At 39.9% G+C, this 24,457-nt stretch overlaps 1 protein-coding gene across 1 annotated transcript in view; it reads right to left on the bottom strand.

Annotated features, from left to right (window-relative positions):
* Positions 1–9,124: 9,124 nt before the first annotated feature.
* Positions 9,125–24,457, bottom strand: part of LOC5580239 (calmodulin) — an 83,387-nt gene continuing 68,054 nt past the window's right edge. Inside the window, exon 4 of the mRNA XM_001662381.2 lies at positions 9,125–10,341. Within this exon, the coding sequence (XP_001662431.1) occupies positions 10,313–10,341 (29 nt within the window). The 3' untranslated portion in view covers positions 9,125–10,312. The remainder of the gene's footprint in view (positions 10,342–24,457) is intronic.

Here is a 24,457-nt window from a genome sequence, read left to right on the forward strand (position 1 = left end):
TTGAGAGGGAACGAAACGCAAATAAAAAGCGTTCATGATAGCTCAATCGTGGTTGGAATAGTAAATTTAAAAACATGTTCATGCATGCAACGCTTGTTTCAGTGTGGACTTAGATTGGCGGCTTTTCAATTTTACTCCCAGTCCACCCTTGATGCATTCGGTGTACTTGTTCCTACACTCAGGCAAATGGGCTATCGAAATACATAAGAACCACTTATGTATGAAAATTCATCACAATAAATCGGGTTGATGTTCATAGCTTTGCCTTATGAAACCAAACTATGAAAACAAAAAAATGTTCTCGCGGCAACCTGGAATCGAACCAAGGACCTTGCGATCGTTAGGCCCGTGCGTACACCACGCGCCTATCGACGCCTTGATGTGAGTTGATGCTAAAACGGTACATAAATCGTTCGTATTGCAATAGGGTAGAAGCACCAGTTTTGGCCATACGCCTGTTGTAGCCATAGTGTTTAAATAGCCAATTAGCATGAAACTTTTTGCGTTCAGTAGACCACATACACATGATAGAGCTAAATTGATTTACTCCAGGGGGGGTATACGCAACGAGGTGCGCCTACCGTTCATGTTTTGTGGATGTGTTCGTGTGGCTCAGAACGCTGCTAGACATCCCGCTGTTTGAGTGTTGAAAAGCATCAGCATTTGCTACCTGGCATGGCCCGCGTTTTCGACCTGTGCTGTTTGGCCGGCCCGCGTGAGAAATGATGCTGTTTGGGACGGCCCATGTGAGAGATGATTGTTAGGGGAGCTTTGTTTGTAGTTGACAGCCGTACACCCACCCTGATTTACTCGTCCGAATTGATCCAAAACATAAGAAAAACAATTAATTTTCCTTATAATTTTAACTCCCATACATCTAATTTGGCCAGGAGAGTGCAGTGGAGGGGGAGAAAAATGGCGTGATAATTTAGTAGTGTGTGATCCTTTGACCGTGACGCTTGCTCCTGCGCGGGCGGGTGAAGCGGTCAGACAGGATTAATCTTGTTACGCGCGTAGTGCAGTGGAGGGGGAGAAAAGTGGCGTGATAATTTAGTAGTGTGTGATCCTTTGACCGTGACGCTTGCTCCTGCGCGGGCGGGTGAAGCGGTCAGACAGGATTAATCTTGTTACGCGCGTAGTGCAGTGGAGGGGGAGAAAAGTGGCGTGATAATTTAGTAGTGTGTGATCCTTTGACCGTGACGCTTGCTCCTGCGCGGGCGGGTGAAGCGGTCAGACAGGATTAATCTTGTTACGCGCGCAGTGCAGTGGAGGGGGAGAAAAGTGGCGTGATAATTTAGTAGTGTGTGATCCTTTGACCGTGACGCTTGCTCCTGCGGGGGCGGGTGAAGCGATCATGTTATGCGCGTAGTGTAGTGAAAAAGTGTATAGTATTTGGCGGTAAGCTCAGTGTGGCGCGGAAAAAAAGAGCATTACATCCAGGTAAAATCGTTCTATTACCATTACCATTACCACCTATTACCATTTGAAACTAAATACGTGCCAGGGTCGAAAATTTAATTTTCGATTCGGGAAGTGTAAAAACATTTCATATATCCATTTGATATCTGGGTGTTTTTATGCGGGGCTTACTGTATATGAAAATGACCTCAGAATGTGTGTGTATTTACTGCCATTCTTGAAATGGGTCGTTGGAATTTCAGTAGAGCTATCACCTTTCATCTCCCGGGCTAAAATTGTCTGCAGATATAAAGATATCGAAGGGTATCAAAAATACATGCATACAATTTTCTTCCATAAAAGCACTGCCGGTCAGTGGGAGGTGAATTGTATACACACACACACACACACACATACATCTAATTTGGCCAGGATACTCCTAATTTGGCCACTCTCAATTAAGGAACCGAAGTTAAGTCTCTGGCCGAAACTGGTTCTGGTGGCCTATATTAACCAACGATGTTTTCAAAGCGAAACGATGGTTTTAGCTCAGTTTCGATATTTTACACACATAATACACAGTTAAAAAAATCACCGACGTGGTTCGTGTACCGAAACCTCAACAGCTGAACGGTCGGTAATCCGTTCGGTAAACGGAAAGTTTACCGAAAGGACTGTAATTTGATCCCGGCGGATGAGCTGTCAAAACTACCGGTAGATCGGTAGTGCTTATCGAAATCCCGCGCTTACTCTGTAATGGTATTTACCGAATTATCGGTAATTTTGGATGGAGGAAGCGAAATTGCAGATATTTGTGCAGTGTAAAAAAACCCAATCATAGGGGAAAGTGGGGCAGTTTGGCCACCTTAAGGAAAAGTCGATAAAAGTGCTGAAAATATTACGTGTTTTTCGAATGTTTGCATGATTTCCAACAATTTTCAGAAGAATACACAAGATCCGCATGATTTCCTTTGTCTTATAAAGTTCACGGATGAATGATTGATTTTTCAAAAATTTTAATTTTTCGAGTCGATTTTTTACTGATGGGGTAATATGAGCACCCCATTTTTGATTGCAAAATAATCTCATATAATCTAAAAATTTAATTATGTTGATACTACACTTGAAAGTTATTTGTATTTATAAACACTCTGTGCAAGAAGATATAATGTTTTAGGAACATTCTAACAGTCAAACATCATCATTCTGAAATGATGAAATTTAAAAGAACCATTCGGGGCAATATGAGCAGTTTTTTCGAACATCATTTATTTCTTTTTCTTTGAGTTTCGCACACTGACTTACAACATGCCTTTTGCTTCATTTCCCCATCAGCTCTGGGGTTACATGTTATTTCAGTTGAAAATTCAAGAATTAATGCAGTTTTCAAGGGGTGCTCATTCCACCCCATTGGCCAAACTGCCCCGACTACCACTACTCTTATTTTCGATACAAACATGTATTTCTATGTCATGAATAATCACCTCAGATTGACGAACCTAACATGCGGGGTGGTTATTTCATTTACTACACACACTTAAACGGTTTCGCCGAGAACCCAACAGCTAATATCTCGGTAATAATTTGACGATTCTCGGTAAAACTTTTACCGAATCTCGTTGACGTTCGCCGAGATCTCGGCAAAAAATTCGGATTGCCGAAATCTTGGTAAAATAAGTACCGAGATTCGGCGTTCAAATTACCGAATTCTCAGCTGTTGGGTTCTCGGCGAAAAATTTTACTGAGGTCGGTGAAATAATTTAAGTGTGCGGACTTCAAAATGGAGGTGCAGAGTCGTCTTAAAAAACCAATATGCCAGTAGAATAGTAGAAAATATTCGCCTGCAGGCCGTTGCATTTCTGTCGAATCATAGTTTCATAATGTTCTACACCATCACTACAAAATGCTGCTGAATCTAGGCGTATGTTTGAAGGGTCCAGTTCCCTCGGTTTTTGCTCCTGTAGTAAAAAGTAAATATATCCATTACAAATTTTAGTCATATGTTAGCCAAAAATAAATTACTAACCTGTAACGTTACTTCCCAATCACTTCTTTCAAGCAAAGATTAAAGAACTTTTTGCGGGGAGACTCGTCTCATGCGCTGCTCGGCGCTACGGCTCACCATCGGTATCCAAGTTCTGAAACAACTGCTTAGTAACGAAGAGCCTCTACAAATATTTTCGCCTCATTATGCAGGTGTCTGATGGTCTACATGATATGGTCGAAGACTCGCGATCCAAGAGTTACAATTTCGATTCTCATTGAAAACTTTTGTAATCACTTTAATTATTGCGCTGAGTTTTAAACACTGAAAAAAATCCACACGCTTGATCCGTGTGTTTAAAATTATGGATCGATTCATGAACGTCTATGTCGATTTGTTGTGATTTTCTTACAAACTTCGTGTGAATTACACATTCAATTCTTGAGTTTTGCTTTATGGACTGATTCATCAACCGACAACATGAATTCCATAGTTTTCCACATAAGTTCCTAAAGCTTTCCATTTCAAATTCGTGTGCGTCAACCTATGGGTACTATGGATCATCACCCAACACGGATTCAGTGTGTTTAACTTATGATTATCTTATGTCATGATCATCATGTTCAAGTTGGTCAATTTGAAATCGATGGGCTTGCTGTCGATTTCCGTGTTCCAAATTTCTAAATTATTAGTGATCAACCCATAGCGAACTTAATTGCGGATGGACCTCGTGTCGAACGACAGTCATCATCATGTTCCAAAGAGAAGAGGCAAATTCTGAAGCTGAAAGTGTTAGAGGAAAATTTGTGGATTCGTTTTTCTTTCTAAGTGAAGATGTCCGAGTGAATATGAGGAGCTCATTCTAATTTTCTATATTGTCGCACCGCCACCAAACCGGATCGCGCCAGTGAGACTCGCGACGCGCCTCAACTCGCGCGATTTTGAAATCAGTTTTTTAGTGTGGCGCTGCATTCTTACGATTTTTATGAACACAGCGCACTATTCACATATTAGCTGCGACGCACGGGGCCCGAGAAAACAATAATTATAAATAAATGTTGGTCTTGATTTCTACCGGATACATAATAAATAAAATGCATTACTTCCAGCATTGGATATAATGTATGGTGTTAGAGAAAAATCGGATTCCACTAACAGATTTTCCTAGCTTTCAGCTTCGAATAAAATGAACTATGCTAATCCCGGCCTTCTCAAAATATGGATTTGCGGCGCCCCGCTTGTTGCTGACTCACTTGTTTGAAAAAAAAAACATTCAAGTGAGCTTGCGCCAAGCACAGGAGCCTCGAATCCATATTTTGGGGAGCAAGGTTTCTTCTATCAAATTTCTTCTTTCAGTCTCATGACATTCATGTTCTATCACACATGACTATCTAAAGCCACTACATTTCGAATTCAATAAGCAAATCAGTTGGTTTTCATGATTTAATATTTAGACATTCATGTTTGTTTCTCATGACAACCTAATGTTGATACACATGTTATTATACCGTGAAGTCAATGACGAAATCCATATGGCTACCACACTCAAGTCATGTGGTTTTTCTCATTGCGCAAATCTATAAGTAAAACACACGACCTCGGCGTGTAGATTTTTCTCAGTGAACAGCACATGTGACGGAGCGCATGAGACCGCCTTGAGACACATCTCAAAAAAAATGAGGCGCACTAAAAAAGGTCTCACAATTTACAGCTCGCCCGCGCGCTTGCAAGCAATGAGGCTCCTGCACCTAAGGCTACAGCACGTGCACAGTAACTCTAATCAGCACTCAAATGAAAACATTCGCATGATTCCTTGTTCTGACAGAGTCCTCCTGACGAGATTTCCGAGACTGAATAAAGAATTTCGTCAGAGAAATCATGAAGTGAAATAAATGCGCCTCAAAATGTGGCTGATTGTAGTTTAATTTAAGATAGGGATAACTTTGGCAATTTTCAAAGCGCTGAGAAATTTTGAGCATTTAATAATTAGGTTGAGAATATATGTTATCTGAGAATCATCAAAGGAATGATGTACTTTATGAACTGAAGAGAAATAGCATTAGACTCGACTGACCCTATTACGTCGATTTTCATTGGTTGTGAAGAATGTGACATTCCACTGTACGGTTCAGTAAGAACAAGGGTTTTTTATAGTTCAACCTAAAAGTGAAGAAACATTTATTTCATATTATGTCTTTTTTGAATTACTCTTCTTGTTTTCTCTGTTGATGTTTGTTGCTGTTGTTGTTTTCTGTTCTTTTGCTGTTTTTTCATCTCTATTTCTGCTTGCCATTCTTCTGTAAGCGTTCGTTCTGTTCTTCACCTGCTGTTTCTGTACGCTGTTTTTAAATGTTTGTATCTTGATTGGTTTGTTTCTGTTGTTGTTTTTCATGTTTTGCTATTCGATCAAACTCTGTGTAATAGTTGTTGTTGTTGATGTTATTGTTGCTGTTCATGCTTTTATTCTTCTTGTTATCAAAAGGGGGGATAGCCCAATAAATATCGTAACATAAAAACACAATAACAATAGAATGGGAGGAAAAAGTGGGGAGCTAAAACGTTCAAACTGGTAAACTGACGAGTCCCGCCTGCATAAGAGGGGTTCGCATTCTTTTTAGCTAAAGATTAAAAGTAGATTGAAAAAGAGTGCTGCCAAGGGGTAATTTTTGCGTTTTTTGTTTTCGTTCGAGGGGTGAGAGGATGGTTGCATTCACTCCGCGTTCTATCAAATTATTTGTATAGAGATACGTTTTCATTTCCATCGCAATAAGATAGATAGGGTGGTACCTACATCTACGGTTTAGTGTTGGGGTAGTTGGTAAGGAAACTGATTTTTTTTTTTTGACAATTTCTTGTGGGATGGGTGAGGAAATAAGGAGAAAAGAAAAATAAAAAGAGAAAAACAACGAACGGCAAAAATGGAAGTTGTTCAGAGTTTTCTTCTCGTAAAAGGTTTTTTTGCAGTTACAGTTCCTTCTAGTCGGTTGATGTTATATAAATTTTCTTCAATTTTAAAGTTTGCTTTAGCTAGATGTTTCTATTCCTCTCTATACGAAGGAGTTTTCTTTGTTTTGGTTTTCCACTAGATGATTAACCTCGTGTTTTGGTTTTACTTAATTGTATCTGATTTTTTTTTTTTCAAATTTTTCTTTTGTTTTGCTTTGTAAGGTAGTAACAGTTTTTAAACGCGTTTTTTTGCTTTCTGTTTATAGGTTTAAAGAGAGAGAGTTTGGAATTCGAAGAAAGTATGTTGTTGCTGCATGCTGGCACACGAAAGACGAACGAAAGTTCAAAACTGAAACGCTTTCCAACGGTTCGATATATTTTCCAAATGTGTGCTTGTAGCTTTGTGTGTGACAATCTATTTTCTTCTTTCAACAACAGAATATATGTTTGTTATGGTGGTAATTGGTATTTTAGTTCATGACTCGTTTCTTTCGCACGCAATTTGCATCTACAACAGCTCGACTGTACAAAAAACAATGATTTTTTTCATATATGTTTTAATGCTTTGTTGGTGGGTGAAAAGTCAGTAACCGGTTTCAGTTTTTCTTTACTGTACGAGAGTGTCAATCAAATAATCCAACACGGGTGGATGAAATCCAGCACATAGCTGAAAAAAATCGGAAAAAGAAAATTGGGAGCCCTGATGAAGTCTAACTTTTGGGGCCTCGACGGTGGAAACGTTGCACGCTCTCACACATACGTAAAATTCGTTGCTTGCTTTGCTATCTTTTTCATTCACGTTTTCAGTGAAAACTTATCAAATGGTGGACACTCTCACGATGACTGTCTCTAGCTCTCTTGTTCGAATTGCATAGGCTTCGTAAGGTACAAAGAAAACGTTCAAATTGGAGGGAACTGTTAAGAAATGGGTTGCAACTATAGCGACATGTCATTCTCGGAAAGAAAAACTGATTTTCAGATCATAAAATATGTCGTTTGGATTCATTTTACACTTTCATATTAAGGTTTTACCGTTTTTTTGTATCTGTTTTCGTGTTTGTAATATATATACTTGTTTCTTGTTCACTTAGTACAAAAAGATTCTTCAATAGAAAATTTATACTTTATCGCTTCGTTTGCTTCATGGTTGTTTTTGCATTCTCTAAAATAGACGTGCACTAATTTGTAAAAGTTGCAACTGATTGGAATCTAAAACGAATGAGAACAGAAAATTCAAAGAAATATTTGTTTTATTGCCTGGCTGTGTGAGAGGTATGAACATACTCTTCCATTTGTGAGTGTAGTTGAGTGATTTAGTGTGCGCGAAGTATGTATAATATGTATGACTCGAAGACGAACATGCCCAATGGATCAACAGCGAGCGGCTACTACAAAAAGAATAGATAGCGCCACTGTTTCCTAGGTGATATTGGCCGAACAGCGCCCATGGCCTGCTTTGACACGGTGAGTGCCAAATGAGTTACCATCCATTGATCCATTGGTGTGACGAATAACTTATCTGAGAGAAAATACTACTACATCTTTTTACACAATACAGACACGATTTAGTCTGCTGCTGCTATTGTAGATCGCTCCTCAAAATACGTGACTGCGTTGGTGTGAGTGAGTGGGCGCGTGTCATTATGTGTGGATGAGTGTTTCACTCTCTTTTGCTTTGCTGTTTCGTGTGTTAGTGTCGGTGAAGAGTGTTGGATTAAATCATATTCTATAAGAAGAAAATTACACACAATAGATGATGGATTTGGTTACTCTTTTTCACTGTTATTCTTGTTAAGTTTTGCTGCTTCTTATGCATCAGGTTTTTTTTGCTTACTTTCTGTGTTTTACTCTCATCTAGGTACACTTAATGGTTAAATTTTCTTTTTTCACCGTTAGAAGTAAATGCTGCAAAAAAAGTAAATTTGCTGTTTTGTTTCTGTTTCCTTTTCTGCTGTATTTGCAATTTTCAAATTCTATATATAATGCGTTTACGTTTTTTTTTTGTTGCTTTTACGCTGTCCACTCTGATTACTGCTGTTACCCACAAATAATGTTTCTGTAGAACGTTCTCTCTTCTGTGTGCCTTTTCCCATTTTCTTTCCTTCCTGTTTCGTTTCTGAACTTGACCTTGACCTCGTACCGTCACAAAAATGCCTTCACCAATAATCCCCCAACAGCCAACAAATCACAAAAAAAAATGATTCCCAGGAGAAGGAGAACTTTTCTCTCTCTTTCTCTCACCTTGAAGCGAGCGCAAGAGGAGAGTGCCACCACGACAAATTAACCCATGAGTGGTTCATTTCGAACAAGAGAACGAATCGAAGAGAGATCTATGAGATACTTACGCGATCCTTTGGCCTGATAACTCTCTTGCACGCACGCACTTTAAACATCCCTCTCTCTTCATTTGCCTTATCTGACTACGCAGAACGAAAGAGACACACGGCGACGCCACCAAGAAACAGACAAACCGCGACAACGAGAGAGACTGACCGACCAGTAGCAGTAGTAACAGTGGTGTGCGCGCACGGAGAGAAAAAGTAGAAATAAGAAAACACGACATTTGGTTGGTTTTTTGATGGTTTTTCTTAGATCTTGAACGACTATAAATTACGATTTGTTTTTAATAAATAGTAATTCACTTCCTGTTAAGTATAACCATTACAATGTGTGTGTGGTTTCTGTTGTGTTTTGCTTCTCTACTGTTGTTTTTTTTCTTTGTTTCGAATTATTTGTTTGCTGAAAACTACGCTTGCCAAGCTTTGATATTTTCTGTTTTGCTGTTACTTTTTTTAGTATTTCTGTCAAATTTGTTATGTGGCTCAATTCATCGGAACGAAGTAACGTAAATTTGTTTTATTATTTTGCTTCAGTTTCTTTATTAGTTTAAAAAGTGGGAAATGTTTCATCGATCATTGTTTGCCAGCTCTCTTTCTCAAACTCGTTCGTGGATGTGTACTTCTTCCTTACTTCGCCAAGAAATCCCTAATTTCTCACCGCTTACGCGCCTCGATCCTTTCCTTCTTCCTTATTTCTGGTCTGTTTCTTGGCTGAAAAAAAAAACAAAAAAAAAACGAAAGCAAAGCGTGGTGGTCGTGGGTTTGTGTTGTTGCTCTGCTCTTGGGAATATATTTTTTTCGACCGGTTCAGTCCGTCTGTTCGTTCGTCCGTCCGTCTGTCTGTCGATGTGTCCTAACCAAGTGGTCTGACGTTCCGGACCCGTTATGCAGTGTCGTGGGAGTGTCGTCCCGCTGATTTGATGACGTCGTGGAATAACAGCCTGACACTCTCGTCCCCTGCACTCGCTTCCTTTCCTTTCCTTAAAAAACAACGAAAAAACAAATGCTGCTAACCTTTCCTGTTCCTCTCTCCTCTGTCTGTGCAACCCTAACCAACGAAATTGTCAAATTGTCTTGCAGTCCGGCGTCCTGTACTTGTCGCTATCGTCGCCTAACCCTTGCAATCTGTCCCTACACTTTCCTCCTCAACATCCTCTCGCTCCTCCTCCTTCTCCTGTGTTTGCCTTTCTCCGGTTCTGTTTTTTAATTTATATTTATATTTTATTTTTACAAAAATTTACACAAATAGATTAAGGATAGTGATTAACTTTAATTAATGTATTTTCTTTTCTTTCTTCCTTTTTTTATTTATCTTATTTAAAATTGTGTTGTTACAATTAATTTAAGTTATTTTCTCCTTACTGTGTGTGTGTTTTGTTTTTTTTTTGCATTATTTTTTGTCCTTTTTCACTTCCGTCTATTCTGTTCTGCTTCCTCTGGGTTTTTTCTGTTTTCTTTCTGTATGTGTGTTTTAAATTTAATTTAATGTTAATTTTTACTTTTACTTTTTTCTCTTTTTACTCTTTTTTTGTTATTCTTTTTAAATCCATAGCAATAGCGTTGCGCAGCTGGTGTTGCGCGTGGCTACAGTCTTCTTTATAAACAAATAATAATAGAAAGGCGCAATAATTTTCCGACCTGTAGCTCACTTCGATGTCATCATTGTTACGAATTCTGCAACGAAAAAGATTGAGAGAAGGTGAAATCAATTAGTAACGGATTAGTTTTCTTTATTTCGAGGAAATCAGGGGGGAAAAGGCGAAAATTGATGTTGACGGTGGTTGAGGTGTGATTTACTTCCAGATAAAAGTCCGACACGAATGATATTGGCCCGGACAGTACAGTGGGTTCATGTTCGTAATAAATTAGGTTCGTGCTATCGTGTGATCCTTATTACTCTTCGTCACTCACTCTTGCTGGAGGGAGCATGCCTCGCGTTTAAAGAGTGACTTTTTTCCTCGAGCACTTATTTAGATAAATTGATCGAGATAGGCAGCACAGTCGACTACCACTTGCAGAGTCGGTGGAGGGAAAGCAATTAGAAAGCAACCAACGGGGACTTCTTCAGCAACGACGCCCGATGGGGATGATTGGTTGGAAGTTGCTTCACATGGCTTGCCATTAGTGGGTCGACAGTGATCTACATTAGGCACAAAAAAGGTGAGGAAAATCATCAACTTTAATGTGATTGTGTAGGAGTGCTAGGCGGTTTGTGGTTTTTCACGACATACAAGCGTTATATTCCATGGTACCATGGCGTGTATGACTACTATGATGCATTGACAAAACCTCTCGTAAAAAAATAGTTTTCAAACATTCAGGTTAATTTAAAACCGGGTTTGTAAAACATGAGTTAACTCTGGATTGGGAGATGTTCGTCGACGAGTAAGACGAAGAAACTAGCGAGCGTGTCCGTAGGCCTCCAATAATCCAAAGACTTTGTGGAGAAATGGTGTTGGTGTCCCAGTTGGGACGTAACGCCATAAAGAAGATATTTGATGAATATGCTCTTGACGACTATCTGAAGCAACGTGTTAAAGGGTGGATCCTGGGTTTGTTGTTAACTAAATTTCTATTTTTTTTTTGATTTCCTAGATATAAAAAGAAAAGCGAAGACAGCAAGCCCATTTATTCCGAGAAGCTCCACCTGGAACAGTTGGAGTACGAAGAAATGGAGCAGCTGTATCGTTCTCAAGAAACCTGTAAGTTCTACAAAAAACTTAATGCATTCAACAGGGGTTTTATGCTGCGAGCCGAAATGTGCCGGGGATAAGGATGGAGGTATCTTGACGGACGAACATGAGGTGATTGAAAGGTGGGAGCAGCACTACGATGAACACCTGAATGGGGCAGAGGCGGAAGACCAAGGCAGGATGAGGAATGGCTACGATGGGCGAGGCACAACAATCCCGCAAAAATAGTGTTCACCACGAATCCGGTCGGTACAAGACGAAGAGGAGCGCAACGAGCTAGGTGGTTTGAGCAAATGGAGCAGGATCTTAGAAGTGTGGGGCTATCGAGAAACTGGAGACAAGCAGCCATGGACCGACTTTTTGGGCGTAACATTTAGGTGAAACTGTTTGGAATCAACTTCTGAGATTGCACTAAAACTTCAATGGCACAAATCTCAGGAAGAAAGCTGCCAATAACAGTGCACTTTTTATTTTGGCTTTGTGCACTAGCAGAAAGCTTAAAATAAGGAAAGGAGTTTTTCTTTCTCCAGACTGAAGAAAGGTCCTTTCAGAAAGTTACGCGAGAAATCTCTTAATTGGTACCTTTGAAAATCGACTTGCAGTACCTGATATTATTTCAAACTTCAAAAACTGGTAATACTTGCGCATTTCCGATATAAAATCCAAAAAGAATAGCATAAACCGCATTTGGAGGAAACATCAAAGTCCTTGGCTCGGCCGGCGTCAGCTTACCATAAGCGTGTGCGTTGTTCAGAATGCTTATCTTGCGACGCTGGCAACAGCACCAAAGAGAACCAATTGTTGGCCTAATCATATGGAATCTTCTCAACTTTTGATGAAATATAAATGACCATTCCGCTGAATAGAAGTGGATGGTCGGCTCTAGCTTCGCAAGATCAAAGCGCAAAAGTTGCCTCTCATACACGGTCATCACCAGTAGTGAAGGTAGGGCCCATCATTCTAGCGACAGAATATCCTTCGCAGTAACCTTCGTCGTAGGCGTTGATTGTGTGCCCGTGAAGCGGAACAGCAAAGCGAAGAATTTCGATTATTCCGAGCTTTTGAAGTGTGCAGAGAATCCGGGCGTTCTGAATGAGACACGATAGCCGCTTCAACCTGCCTGGTTGAAGAGGGTTCAAATTTCAAACGCTTGGACGATGATGGAAATTGTACGGTGCAGCGAAGTAACAATTGTTACAAGCACCCTACACGCCTATCGTGGAAATTAATATCGGAGAAAGAATCTTGCTTGAAGCTATCAGGTTACCTTTTCAGTTTGCAACACAGGTACACCGATCTGATTGTAGCAACTGCACGTGATTATTATTTTTACAATAAATCTCCCGGGGGGTTCCCCAATGGAACACTAGTAGCTACCCTCCAACCCCGACTCACATGACGCGAATCGACGTTGCAACGTTTTCGTCGTTTGCTTACATTTCAGACAAAATGAGACCGAAACAGAAGTACACCACCGTACAAAAAAGTGCCTCGAGAAAAAATAAATATTGATTAGAGCTAAAATTGTGTACCGGTGGTTTATTTATGTACGTCCATCGCACTCCGTCGAAGTTCATCTGAGCTGATTTAGCCGAGCGTTCCGCTTACATCTGGTCCAACACGGTTCTGCCGCAAATCTGAGTACCGTGCTGGGTCCAATTTCTGCACTTCAAGATGTACATTTGATTCTATACATCTCAATTAAAGCTTATACCGTGATGATTACATCTCTAAAATGAGTCACGATCCAAGTTCGACTCCGTACGGTTCAGTACGACGGTTCAAGTTGGTTGGAAATAGATTATCCGCCGCGCACTGCTTCGAGCTATTTATTTGTGCAATTAATAAATCTAGCGTGAACCGTGCTAGTCCACCAAGTCAGCTGTGGTTGTGCACTGTTTAATGGCAGCCAGATGAGCCACGAAACCAACGACGACGACTATTTAGGTGTAGTTAGGTATACGACCCCATCAAGTTATCACTTTCGATCACGCTCGTTGAAATGCGTCATCGCAAATAAAGTATCTTTGCCGGTTTCGCTGCTCGGTTTGACTCAGGGAGGATGGACAGTTTGGGTAATGTTTTTCTACCGATGAAATCACGTGCCGAATAGTGGCGATTGCTGCTACTGGGGGACATTAGACCAAAACAACTCGTCGCGGCGGTGGCAGGGATGGTAGCGAATAAGTTTCTCAAGAATAGGCACTTTAGGGAGCTCATGCTAGGAAAAAAAACCAACAGGAGCCAAAACGGAGCATAAAAGAGATCAAACATGAGCCGAGAAACTAACGGAACCTGGAGATAATAGTTCTAATGAGAATCAGGCTTTGCAGAATTCGCTCTCATTTGAGTATGAAGCACGATTAAAGCAAGCAAAGAAAAACATCCCATCTGTTGCGGTCCACGATCGTCATTGTATCGCAAGGTGTCACAAGTCTGATAAATGGAAGCAGTGAGCGAGAGCCCCAAAGAGAGAGCGATGATAAAATCCATTTTTCTCGCTTATTTACCGTTGGGGATAGGTGTTTTTCTTTACTGGCACGATAAACAATCCACGAACTTCTAATAGCAATAGTGTCCCCAGGCTTGGAGCATGTTTAGAGGGGTTTTATCATCATCCCCAATCTGATCAAAGTTGTAGCAGTATACGATAAACAGTCTCTCATAATGTGCAGCATGTTATGATAGTTACAGAGAGCGATACGTGAGAGATTCTCTCAATTTTTGCAGGATTCAATCCCTGATGAGAATTTATCAGAGAATCCAACTTTTACTAAAGACATTTCTAAGAGTTTGTATTCTTGTGGAGTTACGACAAGTATTACTGCTCGTATTTCTTTTAATCATTTTCTTCAAGAGTTCAATTAGAAATTGAGTCAGATGTTTGCCAAAGTTCCCTTCGAATATTCAGACTTATTCTGCAAGTCGATGAGGTGGGACGAGTCGAAAGAGGTTACAAAAGTTGACTCACTCCCGTTTGATTAACATTAGGGGCTGTCCATTAATTATGTAAGGGTTTATGGGGGGAGGGGGGGGTTTGAGATTTCTTACGCGCCATACAATTTGTTTTTAATTTTCATACAATAAATCTTACCATGGGGGGAGGGGGGGTTGAAAAATCCCGAAAATTGTCTTACGTAATTAATGGATCGCCCCTTAGGAACATTAGTCGTCTCACATCACATGAGAGTGACTCATTTCGACTCATCCGACTCGCAGAATAAGCCTGATTTTTCAGAAGATTTTTTCAGGAGTTCATCTAATGATTCTATTACGGACTTCCTACGAAATTCTTCCAAGAATTCCGTTCAAAGCAACTTTGAGAATTAAATCTGGATTTTTTCTAAGGATAACAGACAATTTACACCGTCTTGAATCAAAAACTGCATCGACTATCAGACGATGCAACGGACAACACGGAACACCAAGCAACCCAGTGAATTTTTTTTCGTTTGACCAAAGGATTTCTCCGACTGGAGCGGGAATCGAACACCAGAGGTTATACCTGAAATTTGAAGTTTTTTACCCGAATTTTCTCAAGAAAGTTCTGAATTTTCCATACATCGTTTCTTCCACCGATTTTCATAGAACCATCTTTTAAAATTCAACCAGTAATTTCTTCAGATGCCTCGAAGGATTTTTTAGAGTTTCCTTTGAAATTGTCGTTCAGGATTTCTTTGAGATTTTAAGCAGGAATTTTTCTAAAGTTGTTTACAGTCCGCAGATTACATCAGGAATTTCACCAGTATTTTTTTTTCAGCGGTGTCTGCAGGAAATAATCGAGGGCGTTTTTGAAGGAAATCCTGTAAGGATCTCCGAAAGAATTGTAGACTCTTGTTGAAGTTTTGGAAGATTTGCTAGATAAATGTTTGAGATAACTATTGAAAAAAAAAACTAATAAATGAATAATTTCATGAAAAGCATAGGACGAAAACTACTGTAGTGTTTCCTGATGAGTGACAATTTTCTTAAGAACTAGAGAAGTCATGCCTGAATGAAATGAAATCCGTAGAATTACCAAAATAGAAAGATTCCTCAAGACAATTCATGAGGAATTTTTAGTCGAATTTATTATGAAATTCTCAGAACATTTCTTGCTATTTTTTCCGCAATATTTCCTGTACTTATTTTTGGAGCAACTCCTGGAAGAAATTCTGAATCAATTCTCGATGGAATTCATCAAAAAATGTCTGGAATCCTTGAGAGAAATATTATAGTTTCTTTGAAAAATCCCTAAACGAATTTCCTAGAATAACAACAGGAGGAAACAGTGAAAGTGTTAGTGGAAAAATTTCTGTAAGGTAGGGAGATTCTTTCAAAAATGCATTGCAAAATCATTGAAGAAACTGTAGTGATCATTGAAAGTATTCCAGATTATTGTTGTTAAAATGCCTCGCCAATTCCTGAAACTTTTCTTCGAGGAATCTGGGAAGTAGTGGGAACAATAGCGTTAGTGTATCTGAAGCTTACTTTGCACCCACTAGCTCTAGCATTTTGCAACAAGATTCACTGCGAGCAGAAAAGGGAAAAATGTGACTTCAGAGACTGTTTTGGTTGAGCAAGAAACTGAGGAGATCATCCATTAAAAATAGATACTTTTTGGAGACTTGCATTAAAAATAGTGTGACCAAGTCTCCTAAAAAGCGACCTGCTACCAGCCCTGCGAATGGTGCCGTTTCTAAGTTGTGCGAGCAAGCAAGTGGTAATTTGCCGGTCATGAGCATCGTTTGCGAATTCGTATTTTTAATTTCCTTCTAATTAACTCACATGCTGAGCGTTTTCTTAATGATCAAAGTCACTGCCGGCTGACATGATGACGGGGTGTGTGACTGAGTCATTTCTGCACAGGTCGGTGACTTGCAGCCGAATCCAACGGAAAAAGGCAATGTAACGCGCGGGCATAGCTTTCTGTTCAATAAAAATCAAGGCCAGCATTCCTGGGCACGTTTCTCCGTCGACAATGCGATAAATCAAATCACATTATCGTGATCCACCCTTTTTTCGTCCGTTTTTAGCCTGATTAACTTTTCGGCGGCTTCTCCTGCCTCTATCTTGCTTCGAGCATCTCTCCTCCATTTCCTCCGAACTAAGTAGCTAATGGTTCGAGCTATCCTTCCGTCTGGGCAGGTGTGGAAGGACCTTCCATCGGCTAAAGCTTCTAATACGCTATAAATCAACGTCAGCAGGGAGGCTTCTCGCGTCGTCACCATCCATCCAAGCCGCTACTGTTCACCTAAAATGAAAGCATAAACCACCCGCACACTCCATTGTTGGATTAGAACCCACGCCCCGAACACCGGAACTTGATTAAATTGACTCGAAGAAGAATGCTGCTGCTGGTGCCTCCTGCCAGCTAAAAAGACTTTCAAAGTAGCTCAGCTATATTCCATGCCACCGACAGAGGCAGCCAAGAGTGTTCGCTCAAAGAAAACATTCTCCGAAAACGTTTGAAATTAATTTTGACGGACAGGTTGATTGGTGCCTTGTACCCGTGCCCGTGGAAAAGCATTCTTCTGTGCTGGTCTAGGTACGGGTATCTCCGGAACGAGAAAAGGGTGCTGGCGACACGTGACAATGCGCAATTCGGCTCAACACCTTCCAACGATGGGCAGCACCATACCCCGAGTCGTCGGTCGTCGTGTGATCGATACTTCACAAGAATTGCTATACTTTGCTGCAGTCCACAGACAACTGAAAACGACTGAGCAGACGTAAGTGTGAATTTGCGAACAAGTTGCTAGATTTGCATAGCAAACATCACTTACTGGCGCACTGTTGGATGTCTTCCTTTTGGGATGATACTCTCCTCTGCAGCAGCTCAACTCGTCGGGGAGCCCATCAAAAGAAACTGAAAACTCATCACTTTTGCGTCCACACTTAACGCTCCGGCCGCTCTCTCAAGTCCATAATTATATGCAACATCAATGATAGCAGCCACTTTGCATACACTCGCCTCCTCGCGTTGGGGAGCTTTCCCCAGTGGAGCTGCTAGTCTAGAATGATTCCCGGTGCTCGTGTCTTCCGACAAAATGGTGTTGACGGTAGTTTCGAGAAGGATGAGGTAGTTATGATGTGGAAAATATCATTTTGCAAACGAAAAGCGACTTCTCCGAGCTATCCAGTGTGTGGAAGAAGCTTGAAAGGATCGTCTGCTGGCGGATACATATTATATGAGTAGTTGAATGTGATGTGTGCGGCTAATGCTGCTGTTAATAACGGTACTCGTCTAGTCTTGCACTGTACTTAACGACAGGAGTAGGAGAGGGAGGATATACGTTTAATTTAACATAAATGGCAATGTGACTGAGTCGGTAGGAAATGAGTGGGGTACTTGAGGTACATCCAATACCTACTGTTTTGAAAACTGATAGTAGCAATTTGAATAATTAGAGTTTTTTGAAATAAATTTCATAAACGGGTAATAAAAAATGTCATGAAATACATGGGTGGTAACAACGGAGTGTCTATAATAAAAACTGCTACAAAAATGTACCTAATAGAGACCGAACATTAACCAGGAACGTGAGGCTATCTAAAGGTGAAAGCAGCACTTCGTTGAACACCAGAAAAAAGCTTAAAATGCAGGTAATGAGGATCAAGGCTACGGAGGAAATGTCAAACCAGCGGACGATAACAATCAGCCAGGTCCCCTTAACCCGGGAAGATAAGAATTCCACCATTCAACAGTTCAAGAACAATAAAGCAGCGGATAAGGATGGTACCGTGTACGCACCAAACTTTGCGCAGTTAAGAAATTATAATCGTATTTTTGCTTCAAATAAGGCTAAAATATGTATCTTTTTATTCAAACTTCTGCCAACGATAGGCTTTTAACCCTTCAGTAGAACGCGTGATTTAAAAAAAATAAAAATGATTCACAAAAAATTAAAAAAATGCAAAAGGTGATGCAACACCTTGTGCCTAACATTGCGCACAAAATCTGAATTGTTCCTAACTTTGCGCATGATGTGCCTAACTTTGCGCATGCCTTAAATTGCTCGTTTACTCTAAATAATTTTACTTTTTTACTGGTTTTGTATTAAATAAAAAGGTTACAACTAATATGAGTTTCATCAAGAGTTTTTCACGTGAATTTCAATTTAATTTATTCAATCACCTCAAACATAGAGTGCCTACGAATAGTAATATACTCAGTTCTTATTTTTTTATAATACATATATTCACAAGATTACAATCTGAGCAATATAGTTTACAGCCGCAGCTTATGGCTATTTGTTATCGTACGTTGCTTTATATAACTTATTCTCTTGTTTTTTTTTTTAATTCTTAAACTGAGATCGTTGATCTCTCGCGATTAATTATTTTTTTATCTATTTGCAGCCAGTACGGATATTCCATAATTGAACGCTTTTTGCTAGACAATTGGAGCTTGAATCATTGTCCTTCAACTGGGAAGCCAACCTTTGCGCTATCATTTATCCAAGTTTACAGTAATAGTCTCCTGTGTTAATACAGTGGATTTTCCGAGATTTTTCAATGCACACCTTGCCTTCAGCTTCATACAAAAGGTACTTTCAAGAATATTACATGTAGCCGCTGCCTTATGGATTGAGTAACCATTCCTGGAAAGATCGACAGATTTTGTCATTTGCAAGGACGTACATGTATTTACGTGCCATTCCGAATTGCTGGAAGTGCGCAAGAATTAAGACCCTCGTGTAAAAAATGGGTCCTAACATTGCGCATCGCTTTTTTCAAATAAAAATTCAACGTATTATATAGAAAATAAATGGAATTACTAGAATATTACCTTTCTTGCAAATACACAGCAAATATACTTTTCAAAACACAGTTTTGTTTATAAAAATGTTCATTTTTTGCAGATCCACTCCTTAGCGCTTGTTCTAAAACGGTGTAAAAGTACACGTTTATGCGTATGACGATAAGGTTTTTTGTTTATTTACTAACATTAACGAGGGTTTCCTTGTAAACAAATGTATGTCAAATACTTATTTCACATAAATGAACATGTTGCTGAAACTGAATTGTTAAAAAAATCAATGATTAATTATCATTTTTTCGTGCTTCTTTAAAATGCGCAAAGTTTGGAGCAGCGCAAAGTTAGGTGCGTACACGGTATTGGAACAGAAATCATACGGATGGCCGACTTCATTGATGGTTGATGGACAACGGACCAGATCTTCAATGTATGGCGAATTCTGCAATTCTGTGAATATCAGGTACTGAGGCATCATCTTGTCATTGATTTTAAAGCGACATAGGTTGGTATTAAATGCGTAGAACTAAGAAAAATCTTAGGAAGAATTTGATAGAGCAATCACCGGGTTGAAGGCGGAGGAAATCTTTAGAGCTCAGGAGCAAAATTCTTAGTAGAACTTCACGAGGAATCCTTAAACGAATTGATTCGATAATTCTTGTAAAAATGTATTCAAGGAAAATCGTCTGCCAAAATTTTTAGAGTATTTACTCAAGGAATCAATGCAAAAATTATTAGACAAGTGTTGGAATAATTCCTGGAGATATTTCTAGAGCAATTCCTGCCAGAATTCGCTATGGAACTTTTAGAAGAAATCTCTGTGAAATAGGCTCTGATTGCTGTAAAAATCGTAGAAACATCTGAAAAAAAATCTTAAATTCTTCTTTGTTGGAAAAAATTGTAAAAGAAAACCTGAAAGAAGGCTCTTCAGGTTTTACTGGTGTATCCTGCAGCAATCTTTGGAAGATCCTCTGAAGTAATAACTGATGATATCTGAGGAAAGATTACCAAAAAACCTCTTTTGTAAATCCTTTGGGAAATTTACGGAGCAAACTTTGTAAAAATACTGCAGAAATCAGCGTTGAACTGACATTTTCTGGAGGAAATCAACAGGAATTCATTTAAGACAAAAATCGCTAGAGAAATTCCTGGGAAGATTGCTGAAGGATTCCTTCTAGTGCAGTTCTCCTGGAGCAGTTCCTGAATGTATTCCTGAGAGAACCTCTGAAGGAATCACTGAACGAAATCCTGAAGCTCTCCCCGAGAAATCTGTAGAAAACCTAGGACCTAGACCTAGGAGAAATTCCTTCAAGATTTTTATACAAAATCAGCCAGGAATCAGTTAGAAGAAGTTAGAAGGTCCAACTTATTCCAAAAAAAAATCCCCTGGAATACCACAAGGTACTTGTTTCAATAGTTTCTCCAGGGAATCCATAAGTTTTTTTTTTTTGAAAAAGTATTGGAGGAATTACCGAAAAAAGAAGGAATTCTAGAGGAATGCCTAGAGCATTATTTGATCAAACTTCTTGCGGAATACTTGATGAGCTCTTCCAAAAACCTCTGAAGGAACTTTTGGACCTGTGAAATTCTAGATAGGAAGATTCTGTAGATAATAGGGTGAAGACTATTTACATCGTTCTGAAATGCTATCACATCAGTTATCGTCAGCAGCCAGAAGTACAGACAATCACCTTTCAAACCACTGGCCACCGAGCGGCAACTACACAGTTTGTGTTCCACTATTTGATCATGCTACGTTCTGTTTCCAAATTTCTCCAACTTTCAGATCATAGAAAAATGGTCAAAACGTTTGAAAAATAATTGAAAATTGATTTTCTGGAGGAATCGCTTGAAAACATACATGAGAAATTTTTTTTCCTTCCATAATCAATGGTAGAATCTCTAGAAAAGTTTGGTAGAACGCTATTAGGAATCATTGGACGAACTTTAGAACTCCAGACGATAGTTCTATATGAATTCCAAGAAAATATCCTGTAGGAATTGAAGGAGTAATTATTCAAGCAATCGATGGAAACATATCTGGATGGGTTTCTAGGGTCCTAAAAGAAAGGAAATTCTCAAGAGACTTTTGGATGAATTCCTGCGAGGGAGATTTTTTGAAAGAATCCATTAAAACGCCTACAAAAATAACTAAAAATATCATAGATATTTCTGGAGTTACTGGAAAAAATCTTATACGAATATTCTTTCAGTTTTGAAAAACAGAAGGAAGGATCTGAGAGAGGAACGATGAAAAACACTTAGTCATTGCTGATATTGCTTATTCATTTTCGAACGAATCTTTTTCTAATCTAAGCAAATAATTTCTCACCTTCCTTAATCATGTGGCATCATCATTATCGTGATAAAATTTTCCTTGAGCATAAAGTATTATTGTACCAAAATGGCATCTTTGGAAAAGAAAGCTCTCATAATATCTACTGAAATGCTCTTAGAACACTAAGCTGAAAAGCTGTTTCCTGTTTTTGGATACATGTCTGGAAGGAATCCACGAAGAACAGCGTTTCTTCAATTATTTCAAAGTTCAAAAAGTAGTCAACAATGCCATAAATCCAAAATCTACAGTCACTTCCGATCGCAATTATTCGAAGTTCTGATTCTAACCGTGTGTGTGGTCGACCGGACAAATCAATTCGGCACTGCCAAAATCCAGCTGGCCATACCAATAAGGATTCCCTTTAGCTGGCGCCCCCACGAATTGCTCCTTCACATATTACTCGCTACCCCACTATATAGTTTGATTTATGACTCAATTTTAAGCACAAATGCTAATTTCATATCCTACTCGGCCCATACCGGTGTGGATCCAATGGATCGGAATCGTATATAAGGAGCGTGAGCGCGCAATTACCGGGTGGAACGGGCAGCATCACGACGTGGGCACCCGGCCATCGTTCGCAATAAATGGGGGGTGTTCTCCTCCTCGTTTGGCCGCGACCGACCATCAACCCTCGCCTTTGCCTTATCGGGATGCAATTTTGCGCGCTAGCCCTGTCGCGGGGGAAACTCATTTGGCTAATGAAATGGACTCGATAATGGAGCAATGCGGGCAGTATATTAGCATAACAGCCCATTTCGCCCGGGTATGTGTTCCGTCTTTCCCTCGCAACGGTCGTCGTCGGCAGCATATCCGTCGTATGTGATGAAAACGGGTACCATGAATAATAAAATGCGGAAAGCATACTCCATCAAGCCAGCTCCAACCTGCTGCGCACATTGCAGTGACGTGCCGGGTTGCCGCTGCAGATGACACATATGCGCATATGCATCCCACCTACTGACTACTGCTGCACAGAAGTTCTCCTATAGCTTGACACGGTCGGTCGGTATACGAGCTCTGGAAGTGAAGTCTTGCGTTTGGCACAATGCGGAGAGCCCTCTATGCAAGCGAAAGCCGGTCCCATTATATCGCATTCCATCGGGTTTTATTACATTTAAAAGTTGGTCATTCGGTTACAGCAGGAGACGACGCCCAGTCGGGTAGTCGCATCCCGCATCCCCCGCATTACGACGATGAATGGCTCTTTCGGATATTTCACATCTCGCTTCCTAATTGGATTAGGCTCTTCAAACAACGACGATGATGACGACGACGACAACGCCCTCGCAACAAAGTTGCTACAAAGAGGAAACGGAAAGCAAAAAATCGAAATCGATTTGCGCAAGTGAAATAGGATGGGACATTGAGATTTTTTTTGCCGAAGTAGGTATGAAAACCATTCGTCCTAACATGCGATCAGATCATTTGCGTCATACTGCAGAAACTGCAGAAACGCGACACACAACTGTAGGGGGTACTTGACGGTTCGTGTACAAACTACACCCAGGAGTGTCGTACGCCCTTTGAAAGCGTCGTCGCAGCCTCCGAGCGTCATCATGCGGAATTATGATTGCTACAACTTTTTGCTCTATATATTCCACTTCGCTTAACCAAGCAAAACGGAGCAGAAATAGATAAGAACCGCCTCTTCGAGGTCGGTGTCGGATGACCGAGATGGGGGGTGACCCTGAGAGCACCAAGTGTCGCAGTTTTATCTTTATGGATGATTCTGCATTCCCGTGCCCGTTTCTCATCTCAGATCTTGCCGTCAAAAGAAGGCATAAACAATAACAAAAATAGTAGGGGAACCTGGTTCAATTCGGACCCTGCTCTAATTCGGACTATCAAGCATTTCTCAACACTAGAGGGCACTATTTTAGAATTAGTGGCGAACTCACCAATCCTTTGAAGGCGTTCACTAAGTATTGAGTCAGTCGATCACCAAGTATCTTCCAAAGAATCCGATAAGAAACTTCCATGAAATATCTTGATAGAATCATATGAGTCCAGTAGCTTTTTAAAAACACCCGGCCGGAACAAATCAAAAATACCAGGAATAAGATACATTTCCGTATTAGGGAATATCCAAACAAAACAGCCCGCTTGCCAGTCATCAAAGATATTCGCACGAGATTGAAGATATCCTCAGAGTATTTCCCAAGGATTGCAACAGATCCCTCGAAGATATCGCCAAAAAAACATGATATGGATGAATATGATTTATGAGAAAGGTCTGCGTGAACAGTAGGGATTTGAATTTGAAACTTGAAACCTTCTGAGTTATCGGGTCACCAAGTAGCTCGGTAGCATAGTTGGTAAAGCACCACTCGTCTAGCATACAAGAGTCTTGGTTTTAAATCCTACCTAAGCACGTGGAATTTTTCATAATTTCATTAAAAATTTATTCATCTTTCCCACGCGTAATGAGTTAATTAATTCAATGAAAAATTGTTAAGCTGCCGTGAATCGCAAGTCAGTCCCATCTGCATTTTCGCCAAAATTGAGTTGAGCTCAGTTTTCAACATAGCTTCCAATGCTCTTTCAGCTGCACTAATGAAATAATATGATTTGTTCGGAAAAAATAGAAAAAAGAACAGCAAGTCAAATTGTCCCATAATGAAAAGTAACCGCATATCAGTCCCACTACAGACTTTCGCACCGTGAAACACAAAAATGTAACGTGTTTTGATCATCTTTATATTTTTCTCGGAAAGTTATCGTAGTGAAAAGCAAAATGTGAAAGTTGCATTAAGATTGGAATATGATACAATCCTCTGGAATTTTTTGAATATTCGTATGGAAAACAAGTTCGAAAACTTCACATCCCATTTTCTCAATGCCTACTTTTTACAGATGGGACTGACTTGCGATTCACGGCAGAATTGTTAAGCACACTCTGGGAGCTGCTATAAATATATTAGGAGATCAATGAACATCTTATGATGTTTATCAGTCGAGAATATCGCCAAAAATCACAATGATAGTTTCAAGCGGGTGACGCGAATTGTTTGAGTGGAA

This window comes from Aedes aegypti, chromosome 3 (assembly GCF_002204515.2).
Source record: "Aedes aegypti strain LVP_AGWG chromosome 3, AaegL5.0 Primary Assembly, whole genome shotgun sequence".
In the NCBI taxonomy this organism is placed as follows: Eukaryota; Metazoa; Arthropoda; class Insecta; order Diptera; family Culicidae; genus Aedes; species Aedes aegypti.